The 15,877-nt window shown below is 51.4% G+C and overlaps 8 protein-coding genes across 8 annotated transcripts in view; 4 read left to right on the top strand and 4 right to left on the bottom strand.

Moving 5' to 3' along the window:
* The window catches only part of PPTG_11698 (hypothetical protein), a 1,992-nt gene extending 1,452 nt beyond the window's left edge, over positions 1 to 540 (bottom strand). The window contains exon 1 of the mRNA XM_008907824.1: positions 128 to 540. Coding sequence (XP_008906072.1) covers positions 128 to 523 — 396 coding nt within the window. The 5' untranslated portion in view covers positions 524 to 540. The remainder of the gene's footprint in view (positions 1 to 127) is intronic.
* A 2,421-nt stretch (positions 541 to 2,961) lies between these two features.
* On the top strand, positions 2,962 to 4,467 carry PPTG_11697 (hypothetical protein). The gene has a single exon (XM_008907823.1). The coding sequence runs from the start codon at positions 3,084 to 3,086 to the stop codon at positions 4,380 to 4,382; it is 1,299 nt and encodes a 432-aa protein (XP_008906071.1). The 5' UTR covers positions 2,962 to 3,083; the 3' UTR covers positions 4,383 to 4,467.
* A 291-nt stretch (positions 4,468 to 4,758) lies between these two features.
* On the top strand, positions 4,759 to 6,039 carry PPTG_11696 (hypothetical protein; the record flags this gene model as incomplete). Its single annotated transcript, XM_008907822.1, has 1 exon — positions 4,759 to 6,039. One exon carries the CDS (start codon positions 4,759 to 4,761, stop codon positions 6,037 to 6,039), a length of 1,281 nt encoding a protein of 426 aa, XP_008906070.1.
* A 7-nt stretch (positions 6,040 to 6,046) lies between these two features.
* On the bottom strand, positions 6,047 to 7,257 carry PPTG_11695 (hypothetical protein). Its single transcript, XM_008907821.1, has 2 exons — positions 6,657 to 7,257; positions 6,047 to 6,594 (listed from the first exon to the last, which is right to left on the bottom strand). The coding sequence occupies exons 1-2, from the start codon at positions 7,236 to 7,238 to the stop codon at positions 6,073 to 6,075; spliced, it is 1,104 nt and encodes a 367-aa protein (XP_008906069.1). The 5' UTR covers positions 7,239 to 7,257; the 3' UTR covers positions 6,047 to 6,072.
* A 784-nt stretch (positions 7,258 to 8,041) lies between these two features.
* Positions 8,042 to 9,343, top strand: PPTG_11694 (hypothetical protein; the record flags this gene model as incomplete). Its single annotated transcript, XM_008907820.1, has 1 exon — positions 8,042 to 9,343. One exon carries the CDS (start codon positions 8,042 to 8,044, stop codon positions 9,341 to 9,343), a length of 1,302 nt encoding a protein of 433 aa, XP_008906068.1.
* Positions 9,344 to 9,729: 386 nt separating this feature from the next.
* PPTG_11693 (hypothetical protein) lies at positions 9,730 to 11,100 on the top strand (the record flags this gene model as incomplete). Its single annotated transcript, XM_008907819.1, has 1 exon — positions 9,730 to 11,100. One exon carries the CDS (start codon positions 9,730 to 9,732, stop codon positions 11,098 to 11,100), a length of 1,371 nt encoding a protein of 456 aa, XP_008906067.1.
* Positions 11,101 to 11,277: 177 nt separating this feature from the next.
* On the bottom strand, positions 11,278 to 13,002 carry PPTG_11692 (hypothetical protein). The gene has a single exon (XM_008907818.1). The coding sequence runs from the start codon at positions 12,689 to 12,691 to the stop codon at positions 11,390 to 11,392; it is 1,302 nt and encodes a 433-aa protein (XP_008906066.1). The 5' UTR covers positions 12,692 to 13,002; the 3' UTR covers positions 11,278 to 11,389.
* Positions 13,003 to 14,340: 1,338 nt separating this feature from the next.
* On the bottom strand, positions 14,341 to 15,678 carry PPTG_11691 (hypothetical protein; the record flags this gene model as incomplete). Its single annotated transcript, XM_008907817.1, has 1 exon — positions 14,341 to 15,678. One exon carries the CDS (start codon positions 15,676 to 15,678, stop codon positions 14,341 to 14,343), a length of 1,338 nt encoding a protein of 445 aa, XP_008906065.1.
* Positions 15,679 to 15,877: the final 199 nt, after the last annotated feature.

The following is a 15,877-nucleotide window of genomic DNA, read 5'->3' as shown; positions in this document are numbered from 1 at the left end:
CTCTGAGCCGTCTGATCTGCTCAGGTCTACTCACTTTTCTTCCAAGCAGAAACTTCCTTTCAGTACACTCTTTTCGAAGCTGAACGACTGTCCACTGGTCGTAGTCGTTGCATGTTGGCGGTATCACCTTTCCAGGTTTACGAACAGTCCAACTAACCACGTGCTCAACTCTGGTATCAACCACGGCTTCCTCGGTGCCAGCAACGGCCACATTTTCACGAAAATCAACAGCAGCATCACTCTCGGACTCGGATCCAATCACTGCGTTGATGGCTTCGAAAAGATCTGCGTCGCACCTGTTGCTTGTGGCTCCATGATCTAGATGGACCGAAGTTGCCGACACCACAAACGGCGACTGCACCAAAGACGCGGCGTCTACAACAGGATATAAAGACGAAGAGGTGGCTTCACCAGCAGTCCACGATGCTTCTGCCGAAGAGCTTGCTGTAGCTAGAGGTGTAACCCTCGCGAATTTGCGGGCTCCGAGTGTGCCGCGCGGGCTTGTATTTCGCTTCCCGCTCATCGCGTAATATTTCTTTTGAGCCAAATTTTACTTTATGGCACCAATTTCGCAAAATTCATTTTTAACGAAACAGTGCCACGGTGCCACGACAGCCAGCTAAAATGGCATGGCATGGCATGGCACTGGTTAAGACCCGCCCTCAGTGGCTCCATTACGTCTTGCTATCTGTGATACTCTATCACTGGGAGAGGGGCGCCGTCACCATTTTGTATTTAGTGCGGGTATTGCAAAAACCGCTGCGATTGTCAGACGATTTGATATCATGCAGATAGAGACAAATCGATTGAGAATGGATCAAAACATCGATGTATATATTGTAAAACAGGGTATAAATTGAACGGTGACCTGCTATTTGTACACACCTTCTGACGTTTAGTGCCTAACGTGTATATCAGCTCACACTCAACCTATCGTCGAAGACACCGCGAGAGGCGCAAGAAGACACAACTGAGTTTCGTTGGAAAACGATCGTCCTTCATTATGTGTACAGCATACATTTTGAACAAGTTGGAAGCTTTGTTTTGGAGTGTTAGGGCGTACGGTATCGAGGTGGTGTAAGCAGTTCAAAGGAATGGCAAATTGCTCCGGGTGAGCCTCCGAAGAGGTCTTGCGAGGCAGTACCTAAGGTGATCGAGTGCATTGTGAGTGAGGTTAGTAAGTGGTACAGTTATCCGGAACAGCTCGATTTCATTGACGAAACCGCGACGAACGGGGTAGATGCAATTCGTCGCTATGCATGGTCGAGAAAAGTGATCCCCGAGAAAGCCGATGTATCGAATCGGCAGAATGAGAATGCGCTGACGGAAACGATTCAGTCAAGGTAGTAGGCGGCCACCAGCTTATCGTAATCATAGGTCAAGTCCTAATGTAATAGACGTACAGTACAGACAATCCCTTCGTGTCACGGTCTACAGCTAGAGGGAGGTCTCGCCATTCTCGCGGGCTGCATCCAGAAGGTCTGCTCAATGCAGGGTCATCGAGCTACATCCAACGCGCAAGGACAAGAAGAGCAGACATCGGCGTTCCACGACTAGAGTGGGACTGGAAGGAAGGGAATGAGGAAGTACCTCGCTGTGGACGGCTGCGTGCGAACGATTTGCGGACAGGTAATGAGCTCCTAGGTCGTAAGGTAGTGGCTCAGTCGTGTTTTTCCTTCTTAAACAAGAAGCATTCTGAATATATATCAAGTTACATTTGGAGTTATTGCGCTAGTTCTCGTTCCTACGTCGGCCTGCTAGATACACGACCCCGACACTAAGGAGGAAGACCGCGACATTCGGTAGTTATAGCGTTGGGAGCCGCCAGTTTATTCCTGTCTAAGGATATTCCTATCCACGAATGTACCATAAAAATGGATCCGAGTACCTTCAGGTTGGAACAGTGCACAAAAAATACTAATGGAGACAACTGATGTAGCTCGTTACTGGCCATTCACCCTGTTTTGCTCTCCTACTGCCAGTTTTGCCTCACCACACAAAGATACCCTCCTCTCTAGCCCAACCAGTCTACCTCACACTCACCTACCGACGACCGCTGTTCAAATATGTTAGCACCATGCTCACATACCTAGTTTGTCCCAGAGCTAAATTCATGGGCTCCCAGAATCTACGGTCTTGGAATCTATTGATATGCTGAATAGCACCGGACTCACTTCCGGTCTCAGCAGTTGGCCACAATATCGCGGCACGAGGCGTGCGCCAGTCTACCCCCGACCAGGTACTTGCCAGTTGGGTTTCGTGGAGTGAGGAGGGTGTTGCCGTCACAGGTGTGCAATTAGAGTGAAGGTTGAGCACTTCTCCGTGATCCTAAAGCTCGAATCACGTCCAAAGTAGTCAAAATAGGCATCATCGGTTCAACATTCGGATCGTGGCAGCAACAGTATGACTTTTCCATAGTAAAGCACCCCAGAATAGAAATAATTAAAAAAAAATCCATTTTACGATTGAGGAGTGAGAGGGAATAATATCTTGAGTTTGTATTTGACTGGTCAAGCTAATTTTTATTGCTATTGAGGGAGTATTCCATTTCTAGGGATTACTACCGAGGGGATTGCCTGTACACCACTTCTTGAAGTACTCGACTCCACAATGAACGTCTTGAAGATTTGCAGGCAGTGCTTTCGCGCTGATAATAGCGACCTCGGCATCATCACCTCGGTCCGTCCCTACAGAGACCACACCCGTCGAAGAAGACGTGTTACAGTACTGTTAATTCTCTCGTCTCAAGAGCTTGTACCTGTACATGTAGCGTTTTCCCCAGTATTCTAATACGTCGACAAGGACTATTATCTAGTATTAGTCCATTGCATTTCGTACGTCGAAGCGCTTCGAAACGCGACAACGGCGACCGTCATGTGCCCTCTGTCAGCGAATTATACACGTCGTGGTGTCGCCTGCCGTCTTGTCCACGGCAACTCACCGTGGCCCATGACCGAGCAGATGCAACTCCAGTCTCGCCGCTCCCCTCCCTCCCGCCCCTCCTTTGCTGGAGACTTGTACTCGCCTCAAGTCTCACTTGGCAGCTTTCGTCTTGGCTGAGACTGCTAAGAACCTGATAACCGATGGGGAAGTCCAAGCTGCCGGCCAACGTTTTCCCACCGCTAGAGCTCTCAAGTTCAGAGAAACAAGCCATCGTCAACTACACTGAAGAACTGGTAGCCGAAACGTTGCTGGCCAGCGAGAAATTCATCGCACATCATCGCAAGCTCAACCCCGAGCGCTGGAAGTACGTTAAAACCCAAGAACAACTGCACGTGTACCGCTCTCGACGACGCAAGAGCTCGGCGTCGTTAGAACCTCCGCAACTCTTAGACGTGAGCAGTGGCGGCAGCTATACCTCCTCCGAGGCGTCTCAAACGCAGAGTTCGCGAGGTCATAGTCATCGTCACGATGCCGATTACTTAACGGACGGGTCGCTACTGGAACGTGCGCGACCCGACCGCGTGCCGTTGATGGTTATCACCGGCAAGATGGAGGGAACAGTAGAGGACGCGGCCTTTGGGGCGCTGGCGGACAACGAAGCGCGGTGGCGGCTGCGTGACGCCTATATCGGCGATGAATACGACGACCAGAAGATCCTAGCGACGCTAGAGACGCCGTCAGACGACGACCCGTTCCGTTTTTTAGGCGTTAAATGGGCCACTAAAGTGCTGGGTACATTCATTACCCAACGCGACATGGTGTACGTCGAGTCGACGGGCATTTCCCGCGACTCGAACGGCGAACGGGTCGCGTACATGCTCGTGCACAGCTACGCGTTGGACCGGGTTCCAGAACTGACCGAGTTTGGCGTCATCCGCGCTCGGATCTCGTCGTGTTTTATCTTGCGCACGCACTCGGAGCGACAAGTTGAAGTGTTTTGCCGCGCTTTTAACGATATGGGCGGCGATATCATGGAGGGCGTCACGGTTAACCTGTTCAAGGAGATGCTGCTGTCTGTGGGTGGACTGGTACAGTGCGCGTACGTCAAGAAGCTCAAGTGGCAGATGAGCGCGAGAGAACGCGAAGCGAGAGAGCACGCGACGACGCTGGCGGCTCAAGCGCACGCGCCGACGCACTGCGCGTCGTGTCACCACTCGTTGAGCAAGTTCGGCCGTCTTATTCAGACGGGATCAGCTTGTCAAGTGTGTCATCGAGTCTTCTGCAACAAGTGCACGGTGTCTAAACGAGTGGGTGTGGACTTTGGCAACAGCGGAGGGATTACCGAAAAGAGCATGGACTTCTGCCAAGATTGTATGAAATTGGCAATGAAACTACCCGCTTGGAACGTTGCGCTCGAGACGACACCGAAGAGTTCGAGGGGGATACGCCACAACAATTCGCTTTCCAAGTCGCTGTCCAAGTCGACGAGCTCTAGCTAGATGGCAAACGGATAACACCACTAGTGCAAGTAAGAAAATGTTAGCAGTAGATTATTATGAAAACTGACAACAGAGTGATGGGAAGTTATATTTGACGCTAGCGGTGTTGCCAGTGGATTGGAACGGGCAACACATGCACGTACCACCTGATAAGATCGTGTTGTCCGGTCTTGGCCAAGTCTACGGATTAGATTTCGCCTCTATCCTTACAAGTCAACATTACATGGAGCTGCGTTGGATCGTAAAATCCTTGGTAACTTGGGATCCCGGCCACATTTCACTCCAGCCGATTTGTTACCGGCTGGTATCGGCAATGGCGTTTCCAAGACTATTTGCGGGTCCAAAGTGGAGTGAGTAGCATTTCTGAATTAGCTCGATGAACTCCAAAGCCAATTACCCTCCCAAGCCTTTTGTTCTATCTGCTGCTGCTGCGGATTCTCTCGAGCAGTTGGCTGACCAACTCGTGGCTGAGACTTTGACTGCAAATGACGAGTTCATTTCTCGAGGCTGCATCACCGATAAAGTTCAATGGAGGTCTTTGAAGAAGAAAGATAACATAACCGCGTACCGGTCGCGAAGTTGGAGAACCTCCAAGCCTCGACCGCGGATAAACAGCGCAGACACGGACGCACTGGCAAAATTTCCAGAGAAACCAGAATTTTACCCCGTCACAGAAAAGAATATACGAAACGCTTTAAATTCCTCGTACTTGGGCGTCAGTGCGACGTGTCCAGAGGTCAACGACTTCGAAAACAAATCATTAGAAGTGGAAACGATGGAGAAATCACGGCCCGACCATGTACCTATGGTATTTTGTACTGGATCTGTTCCAGGTAGTGTCGAGGACGCAGCGTTGGGGTTCCTCGCAGACACAGAAGCTCGTACGAGAACACGCACTTCGAAATGTACCGACGCAAATGTCGATGATGCGAAGATCTTGGCTCGAATCGAAGGACCAAGTTACGAAGATCCGTTCCGATTTCTAGGAGTCAAATGGCTCACTCTGTCCACTCCTGGAGCTGCTAAACACTTCATCAAGGCACGAGATTATCTCGTACTCGAGTCAAGTGGAATGGCTCTTGATTCCGATGGAGAGCTCTTCTGTTATCTGCTTATCCACTCCATTGTATTGGATGAAGTGCCCGAGTTCGACAGCTTTGGCTTCGTACGACAAACATTCTCGACGTGCCACATCATCCGTCCTTACACAGAGGGCGAAGTAAAAGTCTTCAGTCGTGGCTTCACAGACTCCACTAGTAAATTAACCGAGCGGTTAAGTATGAACCAGCATTGTGATATTCTCATGGCTGTACCGCAGATGATCGAGGAGGCGAACACTAGAAAACTGATGTGGCTGCTTCAAAATGAGCGTCAGAGTGTTGGTCATCTCCGTCCAGCTCAAGAACCGGAGCAACTTGACACTTGCCAAAGCTGCAATGACAACTTGAGCAGCGGTCTTGGGAAACTGTTCGACTACTCGATATGTGTTCTCTGCCGACACTCAGCCTGTCGAAAGTGTACAGTCAAGATATGTTTCACTGGTGAACACAAGATGAAGACGATGATAAAGTTCTGTCTGAAATGCTATTTAGAAGCCAAGCGCTTGTCGGCGTGGCGAGTAGGAATCAACTCGCTCTCTATCACAGGAAAGGTTTAAAAAAAAATTAATGTAACAACAACTTTTTTATTATTATGCTGCGGTTTCCTCTTCAATTTTCTTGCTGCGTTTTTCCTCCTCCAACGCTGTGATTGTCGCTCCAACATCGTGGACAAAGTTGAAGTACACGTATCGACAGTCGAACTCCATGTCATGCCAGTAATTCACCGAGATCGTCGGGCACAAGTGCGCTGCACGGTGATACCACAACGACGGCAAATACAGCACTTCGCCAGCATTGAGCACAACTTCAATTGGGTTCAACGTTGTTGCGAGCGGGTACTTCTCCGTGTCAATATTCAACGGATCCACGGGGATCCACGGCGTATCTCCCTTATCAGGTGACGACAGAATCGTCCACTTCTGATATTGCGGATATCTTTTATGAAATCGCTCGGTAGCTTCAACATCCACCACAAGATTCTCCTCTTTAGGTTCAGGAGAATCCACATGACGGTATCTTGCGGACGAAAACTCACGTTCATACAGGCAACCCACGCTCGACGGTGGCAACAACGTAAAATGCTTTTGTCCCTTCACCACACAGTAAAAATTCTATCCACGAAAATCCAATTAGATAATAAAAAACTAAGACTAAAAAAGAAAATATTTCCCACCTCATAGTGATCCTTGTGCATCGTCGATACCGCTCTCTCGTCTCCAAACCAAATATTCACAGCTTCCGGCTCGTTACCGAAGGCTTCCACAGCTAACTCCATAGCTGGGGGCACTTCGTCAAAAAGTTCGGGAAATTGTTCCCTCAAACTGTCATTTTGGTGTGAAAGATAGGGAACACCGTCAAATTCATCGCGGTTCTTCAAAATCTTCATGAATTCAGCCATAGGCATGTCCCTCTCCTCGGGCATGACAAAAACGTCCCCATGGTTTCCCGGAAGTTCCAGTACCGCGTCTCCGAAACCGAAGGGCGTCACGTCCACAGTCACGGGGTGGTCTCCACTTTTGGCAATCAAATGATCATCATTCTGCCAATTTGCCATTGCAAATTGCCACTTTGGTGATGTCATGGCGTTTAGCAACACGACGGGCACATTGCGGCTCACGAACTCGCGGTGGAACTGTAGCGGGGTCAAGCTGGAGGCGTCTACGCGACGAATGGAGTGTAACGGGGCCCAGAAGTCCTGTGTATCGCTCTGGAGGCGACGTAGAGCGGGAGAGAGGTCTTGAGTTGACCAGCTCATGGTTGTCAAATGTTCACCACTGTTTTAGAATGTGGTGATTGGTCAAAAATAAATCATGTTGTAAACCGTGTTGGATGTTTCAACTTGTTTGTTTGTTGTTGGAGTTTTCATTTTGTGTTTATATGAGATAGATTTATCGCTTGGTCAAGACGCAAGTGCATACCTGCGCTACCGAAATACTTCTTGACGTCATCGTATACCTGGGAGAGCATCAATAGAGGCGGAGACTGTACTGCGTAGCGTAGCGTAATGACATACTCATTTTCATAATGGAGTGAAACGAATCTCTGCTCGGTAAAAACAATTTAACGATTCACTGTCGACATAGTCGAAAGCGAAACCCGCTTCAAGGTTCGACGTTGCATACATTTACACGCACATTTTACGTGGAGTCCAAGTGACTTGATCCAAGTTGGACTCCCAATTGTCAACACTAGAGTCTACAGCTCTGCTTGATGTTATGTCTGTAAGTTTACTGAGATGTTTCTGAAGTCATCGAGCGCGCTTCAGTGTCGCGGAGACCAACGACGGGGGACTCACACGAGACACCGTCTTTTAAGCAGCAATACCTGTGCTTTAGTGTTTGTCTTTGGTAAGCTGTTTGTAAACCGGATGAAAACACGTCCACAAGCCGTAAAGAGAAACAACCAGACACCAGTACAAGCCCAGAACCTTTCGCGCTGCAACGACCAGGCGATTTGTCCACTAATCGACCACGTCGCGAAACCTGACCGTATCGCCCCGACTAAACCCGGTACTGTGCCGCCACGATCGCACTTCTCAAGTTTCCTCACCGAAACGAGATGGATCGGGTCAACGTCGTTTATCCGCCCAAGCCGTTCGCGTTATCTGCAGCGGATGCTGTTTCCTTGGAGCATTTAGCAGACCAGCTCGTAGCGGAGACCTTACGCACACACGACGACTTTGTCTCTCAAGGACGTATCGTCGACCCAACTCGATGGAAGGTCGTTAAGGAGAAACACAACATGACGGCGTATCGGACACGAAAGCGTGCGTCCACCAGGTTTCGGCGGGACCGCGTCTCAAGCGACGAGACCGAAGCCGTCGCGGCGTCTCCTCAAATGCCGTCGTTCTACCCTGTTATGGACAAGAAAATGGAACACGCGTTATCGGAGACGTATCCGAGCGTCACGTTCTTAGAGGCCGACTCAGAAGATGAGCTAGAGCATGACTTCAGTTATGTAGACGTGCTAGAACAGAATGTGTTGGAGAAATCCAGACCCGACCGGGTCCCGCTGGTGTTCTGTACGGGCGTCGTACCGGGTACAGTCGAAGACGCCGCATTAGGCTTCTTTGCAGACACCGAGCAACGCAGCAGGATGAGGAATTCCAGAACCAAAGAGGTAGCCACCGACGATACGAGGATCCTAGCACGGCTTCAAGGACCTACACAAGACGACCCGTTCCGTTTCTTAGGAATAAAGTGGTGTGTACAGACTACGCGAGGCGCCGCTGGACGCTTCATCAAGCCTCGAGACTACGCCGTGCTCGAGTCCACCGGCATGGCACTCGATTCAGACGGCAAACGGTTCTCGTACATTCTAAATCATTCGATCGAGTTGGACGAAGTGCCAGACTTTAGAAGTTTCGGCAACGTGAGGATTGTATTCTCCGCCTGCCATATTGTGATGCCACATTCGACTGGAGCGATCGAGACCTTCAGTCGGGGATTCATGGACACCCGTGGATACATTTCCGAGCGGCTGTGCACGTACATGTATTGCGACGGGTTGATGACGATACCTCAAACCGTCGAAGAGGCGTACACCAAGAAGCTACTGTGGTTGTTCCAGGCACAACGTCGAGCAGACCGAAGTCGCCGACTGGCTTCGCTGCAGGTTTCCGACATGTGTCCGTGTTGCCATCAGAAATTGCACACGGGGTTTGCCAAACTCTTGGACGGGAACTGCATGTGCCAACTCTGTAGGAAAACCATGTGCCGCAAATGTACGGTCAAGAAGACGTTACCGATTGATATCGAGAAGACGAACAAGGCCATGGATTTCTGTCTGAGTTGCTATCTCGAAGCCAAGAACCTACCAGCGTGGCACGTGGCAATGGCGACGCGTGCGTTGACCACATAAACATCTCATCTACATACATTGGAACGCAATCGAGCCAAGGATCTTGATCAAGATCATGAACCGAAGAGCACCGCCATCAAAAGCTCGCTCTGCTCCATGTAACTTGTCGCAGTGTGCTCAAGCTCTGTTGGGGTACGCACAATCACGCCGTCGCCCCATTTTCTGCGTGGCTCCTGCCATCTTTGTCTCCCGCCTATCCCAAGTTAGGGATGCCAACCCTCAGCCTCAACATCGCATCGTCAAAGTCAGGCACCCGATAGTGAAAACTTAAGCCAAATTCGGCTGCTTCTCGAGATCTGGATGAAGCGCGGAGACTCACCAGCCGATTCCAAACTTTTGCGGCTCGTAAAAGTTCGTCACTTGGCAATTTTCCACGCGTAAAAGTGATGGAGAACCATGGAATTGTGTACCCACCAACGCCTTTAGAATTATCACCTGAAGATGAACGAGCAATCGAAATGATCGCCGACCGCCTTGTAGCGGAGGCTTTACACGCCAGTGAGGACTTTGCAGCTCAAGGGCGTGTGGTCGACCCCAGCAGCTGGAAGCGAATCAAGGAGAAAGACAACATCGTAGTGTACCAGAACATGTCGGATCTTCGCTCTACCTGTACCAAACGCGAAAGAGTCTGGAGCGAAGATACCGTCGTGGTGGCCGCGTCTCCGCAGAATCCCACGTTCTATCCAAGCAACCGGTCTCTCGAAGATGATATGTTCAGAGACGGATTCCACAACATCGACGACTACGACTCTGAAGACGAGAGGAGTCTACATCACGACGACTTTACAAAATTTGGCGCAAAAGCTGGAGCAGAAATCAGCGTGTTGGAAAAATTTCGACCTGCCAATGTCCCCACGGTATTCTCACATGGAACTTTCCCTGGAACGGTAGAGGACATGGCGTTTGCGAGCTTAGCAGACACTGACGAACGTAGCCGCACACGTTTCAACACGAGTAAAGACAATGTGGTGGAAGATATGAGGATTTTAGCACAGATCCACGGCCCGACCAAGGAAGACCCGTTCCGGTTTCTTGGGGTCAAATGGTGCACTAGCATGGCCAGTCGAACGGTGTCGCTGATCGTAAAGCCACGAGATTACTTGATCATCGAGGCAACCGGCATGGCACTCGACTCGAACGGAGAACGTTTTGCCTATTTTCTTAACCACTCGATCGAGTTGGATCAGGTGCCTGATTTTCGAGATTTTGGCCTGGTGCGTACAGTTTTTTCTGCTTGCCATATCATGAAGCCATGTCAGAACGGAGAGGCCGTGGACGCGTACGCCAGGGGCTATCTGATAATAGGAGGCAACTTTAGTGTACGTCTTAGCGCGATTCAGTTCGCTGAAGGTCTGATTGCGTTTCCACGCGTATTGGAGGAATCGTATCTGAAGAAACTGGCGTGGTTGATGCACGACCAGCATCGATGGAGCTCCAGTAGCGGCAGTACGAGCGAAGGCAGCAGTTTCAGTAGCAACGGTTCAGCGTCTTTACTAGACAAAGTTGGTAGCTGTCCATGTTGCCATGGCAAACTTTCAGCAAGAAGATTAGGAGGCTTTATGGAGAAAAGTTCAGGATGCAGACTCTGTCGAAAGTTCGTTTGCCACAAGTGCACAGTCAAGAAAATGCTGCCGGTCGAGGGTGCACGTGGGCGACATATGAAGAAGAAAGAACGCGAGTTCTGCTTAGACTGCTACCTGAAAGCAAAAAGGATGCCTGCGTGGCATGTAGCAGTGGCGACGCTAACCAAGTCGTAAATCGTCACCATAACTTAGAGAAAAATAGAGACCAATAGACTACATAGAAGTAAGTATGTACAAGTGTTCGTCATCCTTGAAGTTTTCCTTGTTGTAAAACGAACAGTTTGTTAGCTTAGGCCAGCAAGAATACGCTGGTTTTAAGTTAAAACTTTAAACGCTACGAGAAATCAGGATTGAGGTTATCAAACGCTTCAAGCCCACTTCAACATGAAGTTGTTGCATTACGTTTTTGCTATTGTTGAGCTTTAAAACTAAGTGACTATCCAGAATGTTTTTGTCGGTACATCTACTTTGGCAACGTTGCCACTGCAACTCTCAGCGCCGACAGCTTCTTCGCTTTCAGATAGCAAGTTAAACAGAAGTCGAGACTCTTCTTACTGGCCATGTCGATGGGTAGGTTCTTCTTGACCGTACATTTCTTGCAGACCTTACGCCTGCACAAGAAGCAAGTCGTGTTGCTCTCCAGCAGCTTCTTGAATCCTTTCGTAGGCAGTTTATGACAGCAAGCGCATCCTTCATGCGGGTCGTCGTCCCCGTGGCTGTTCTGTCGTCGAGCGTACGCGTGGACAAACCACGCCAGTTTCTTCAGATACGACTCCTCTACCACCTGCGCGGTATCGAGTAATCCGTCACAGAGCAGTTGTGTCGATGCTCCAGTACTAAAGTGACCGCCGGCGTTGCAGTATCCGCGGAAATACACCTCCACTTCTCCCTGGCTGTTGTACGCCCGCACGACACGGCAGCTGGACGTGCGAAGACGTACCAGTCCTTGCTTCTTAAACTCTGGGACTTCCTCGATCTCCACTGAATGGTTCAAAAAGTAGAACACACGTTCGCCGTTCGAGTCCGTCGTCATGCCTGTTGACTCGATCACTACCACATCTCGAGGCTTAGCCACGCCACCTGCTGCTCGGTAGGAGGTCCATTTGAGACCGAGAAACCGGTACGGGTCTTGCTGTGTAGGGCCGCGGATCTGCGCCAAGATGCGCAGGTCCTTGACATTCATGTCCTTGTTTGTCGCTGCGCGCATGATGCTGCGCTCTTCAGTATCTGCTAGAAAGCCGAGGCCGGCGTCGTCTACGGTTCCTGGAATAACACCGCCACCAAAGACCATAGGCGTGTTAGGCGGACGTGTCTTGCCCAGTACGCTCTGTTCGGGCGACTCGCCGTCGATTCTGCTGTTCTCGTAGTAGTCTGAGCCCCCGAGCGAAGACGAGTCGTCCTCGTACGACAGGTGCGTGTGGCCACGGCCCATTAAGTCGCTCAACGAGCTGTCGGTCGAGTAGAGTTTCGGCCGATGCACAAAGGACGACTCGACGGCTTCTTCCGTCTCCAGACGGTCCCGGCGCGCACGCCGATGGCCGCGTGACCGGGAACGGTACGCCGTCATACTACCTTTCTCCATGACGACTTTCCATCGTTCCGGGTCGACGGCACGTCGATCAGCGATGAAGTCCTCACTGGCCTGTACGGTCTCAGCTACGAGCTGGTCGGCCAATATTTCGTACTCCTCCGTGTCTGTACGCGTGAGCACCAGCTCCCGAGGAGGGAAGAGGTGGCCGGCATCCCACGAATCTCCAAACCTCATGCTTTTGCTGTCTGCGAGCACTTCGTGAAATGAATCACCTTCTGTGCGTTCCCAGTTGGGCAGTTCCGTCCTATGCCAACTTCACGACGTAAAAGTTGAAGAGAGAGTGCTGGTATTATAGCTGAGACCTCGAGCTTTTACGGCTGGTAGTGGGAGGCGAGGGTGGCTCGGGATTCTTCAACTGAGATCGGAGCGTCTTCTTCTATGGGCTGAGGCCCATTGGGCTCAAGCGCGTCGTCGTGTCGCGCCATGTGCGACTTGAGCCGATGTAGAATCGGTCAGCGACATCCGCTGGTCACGATGGAAAAACGAGGCTCGGGGGTTCAGAAGGATAGACCTCGGAGCACCAATAAACTGGCACAGCATGGCCGCGTGGTCTGCCATGGACACCATCTTATCAAGAGTGTGCGCCGCTACGTCGCGACGACAACACCAAATGGAAGATTCAAGCCGATCCAAAGCACCCTCCAGGTGTGTTGTCTGCTGGGCGCTTTGCAGTAACGATAACCGTCCAATAATTCTTCTTTATCTTCAGAGCCCAACCCCACCTTGATCGGGTCATGATCCCCTTAGACTGGATAACGCGGGCTTGGTCGTTGTTATATCGGTGCTGTTGGCTGCCATGTTGCCTGCGGTGCTGCCATCAGGTGGCAGTGTAATGCAGAGAAGGCGAGGGTAATTTTCGGTGGATAGGCAGCGTTAATAAGATACCGGGCGCGCCGGCTCGACTCGAATGGGGACGCATCTGCCGTCGGTCCTTGGGGACCTTGTCGACGCAGGGTGTTGAGTGCTTCGACCAAGGCCGAGGCGGTCGCCAAGTTGCTGTCGGACAAGAGCCGATGAGTCTCAATTTTAAAACTGCGATTGCGGGCAATACTGTAACTCTAGCTTGTGCGGTCGTGATGAACCACCATTGATGGTGCCGTGAGTACACCAACTTCTGTAAACCGCATCGGTTTACTTAGCGGCATGATCGGCCGCACCGTGCTGTGCCGCCGATTCTTTCGCGGCGCCGATGACTGCCACGATGGAAGATGCACCGGTCTTCAGTGGACGTGGAGGACCACTGCAGCAGACTTTACATGGATCCGCGGCGATCCTGAAAGGTTCTACTTGTACGTCATTAGAGCAAGCTCTCATTGAGAAAACACACAAACGATCTCGTCAACATGGGATAGACTCATGTTAGATATGGTCACCACACCTTCTGGTTACGGGACTACAAGTCTCGCTGAGAGAGGCGGCCCCGCTATCGATTTAACAATTTGATGTGTCCTGTGTTGCCTTCAAGACGTACATGCTGATGTACATGTTCATCGGCTATACACTGTAGAAAGGGAACCGTACCGGCCCAACTTCGATGCCCATGTCCGCTGTACTTGTACACCACCATTCGTGGCCAACCATCTCGGTGTGCCGTCAGCGAGAAATTCCAACAAGGAGACGATGCTGAGACGGAGGATACGGTGCATGCATGGTACTTACGTGTGCGCATGATAATACTACCGGTAGATAGAATGAGGAGGACGTTGAGACTTCTTATGATAAAATACGACGGCTCGATCGCCTCTTGTCAATTCGAAGTGCTTAATTACGTTTCCTTCTCTAGCTACTATCTCTACTTGCTCCTCTACGCTTCTTCCTTTCGCTTACCGGCGTTGCTTCAGCTTGAGCTGCTGCGTGGCAACGTCCCATGCCGACAGTTGTCGCGCGTCGATCACGCATGACACACAGAATGTGAGCTGGCGCTGCAGGTCTTCCTCGGCATCTAAGAGCAGCTTCTTCTGGACGCTGCACTTCTGGCAGATCGTCTGTCGACAAATAGCACAGGCGCCTCCAGTGTTGATAAGATTGCCAAACTTCTTAGTGCTTTTGCCGCAGACGCCACAGTCTTTCGTGTGGTGTGTGGACGCGTCGCTCGTACGGCGGCGAGCCATTTGCCACGCCAGTTTCTTGAGATACGAGGCCTCAACGATGCCTACCACGTCGACTACACCCTGCGAGAAGACGTTCAGCCCAATGACCGCAGGCAGGTTGCCGCCCATGTCGGCGTAGCCTCGGGCGTACACTTCGATCTGGGCCTCTGAGACCTGGCGCATAATGTAACAAATGGACAGGTTGAGACGGACGACGTTGTACCGGTCGGGCAGCACCGGGCAGTCGTCCAACTCAATCGAGTGCGCAAGACTGTAATACACGCGCTCGCCGTCCGAATCCAACGCGATACCCGACGACTCAATGAACAGGACGTCGCGTCGAGACACGAACGCGGCGATGTCGCGCGTGGCCCACTTGATGCCGACGAACCGGAACGGGTCTTCTTCGCTCGGGTTCTGGAACGACGCCAGCACTTTGCGGCCGTCGAACCCGTCGTTCTTGACGTACGAGTTGCGCTCGAACCACGCGTCGTCTGTGTTGGCCAGGGCCCCGAACGCGACGTCTTCCACGGAGCCGTCGATGATGCCGATCGCTGCGACCAGCGGGACGTTAGCCGGTTTGACCTTTTCCAGCACGCTCTCTTCGGGGAACACAGTGAATGAGCCGGCGTCGCTCGACGAGCTCTGTGTGCACCGAGACTGCGACTGGGAATGCGACGTGCTGCTCGCAGATTTCTCGATACCCTGCTCTGGTTCCTCGTCCTCTTCATCGGGGGTGAAGGCGTGCGGTCGTCCCGCTGCCTGTGCCTCCCGTTGCTGCTGTTCTATCGTGTTGTTCGACAGTAGCCGTGGTCGACTCGGTTGTTTGTCGTTGACGGCATTTAACCGCTTCGAACCGGAACGGCGAGTACGATACACGTGAACCTTTTCACGCGACTTAACGTGCTTCCAGAGACGAGAGTCGACCTGGCGGTTGTTAGCAATGAACAGTTCGTACGAACGCAGCGTCTCGGCCACGACGCGATCGGCCGTGTCGGTTAACACTTTCTGGCGCTCCTTGCTGAGGTTCACGCGGCTAGGAATGATCTTGTCCATGTCCTTGAATACCATTGTGGAACTCTATTGCCACCAACCGTCTTACTCGCGACAAAGCAAGTCTCAAAGTGGCTTAAGCTTGCGGTGCAGATGACGATCGGGAGACTGCAGAGCAAACATGGCGGGCTAACCAACAAATCTTGGACCAGAGACTGCAACTTGCCGGTTGCGCCTCCAGACTGAAGTCCAGTCGCCGCTCGTCACTCTGCGTATC

The sequence above is a fragment of the Phytophthora parasitica genome (genome assembly GCF_000247585.1).
Source record: "Phytophthora parasitica INRA-310 unplaced genomic scaffold supercont2.27, whole genome shotgun sequence".
In the NCBI taxonomy this organism is placed as follows: domain Eukaryota; phylum Oomycota; class Peronosporomycetes; order Peronosporales; family Peronosporaceae; genus Phytophthora; species Phytophthora nicotianae.
This window is presented reverse-complemented; position numbering and strand designations above follow the sequence as displayed.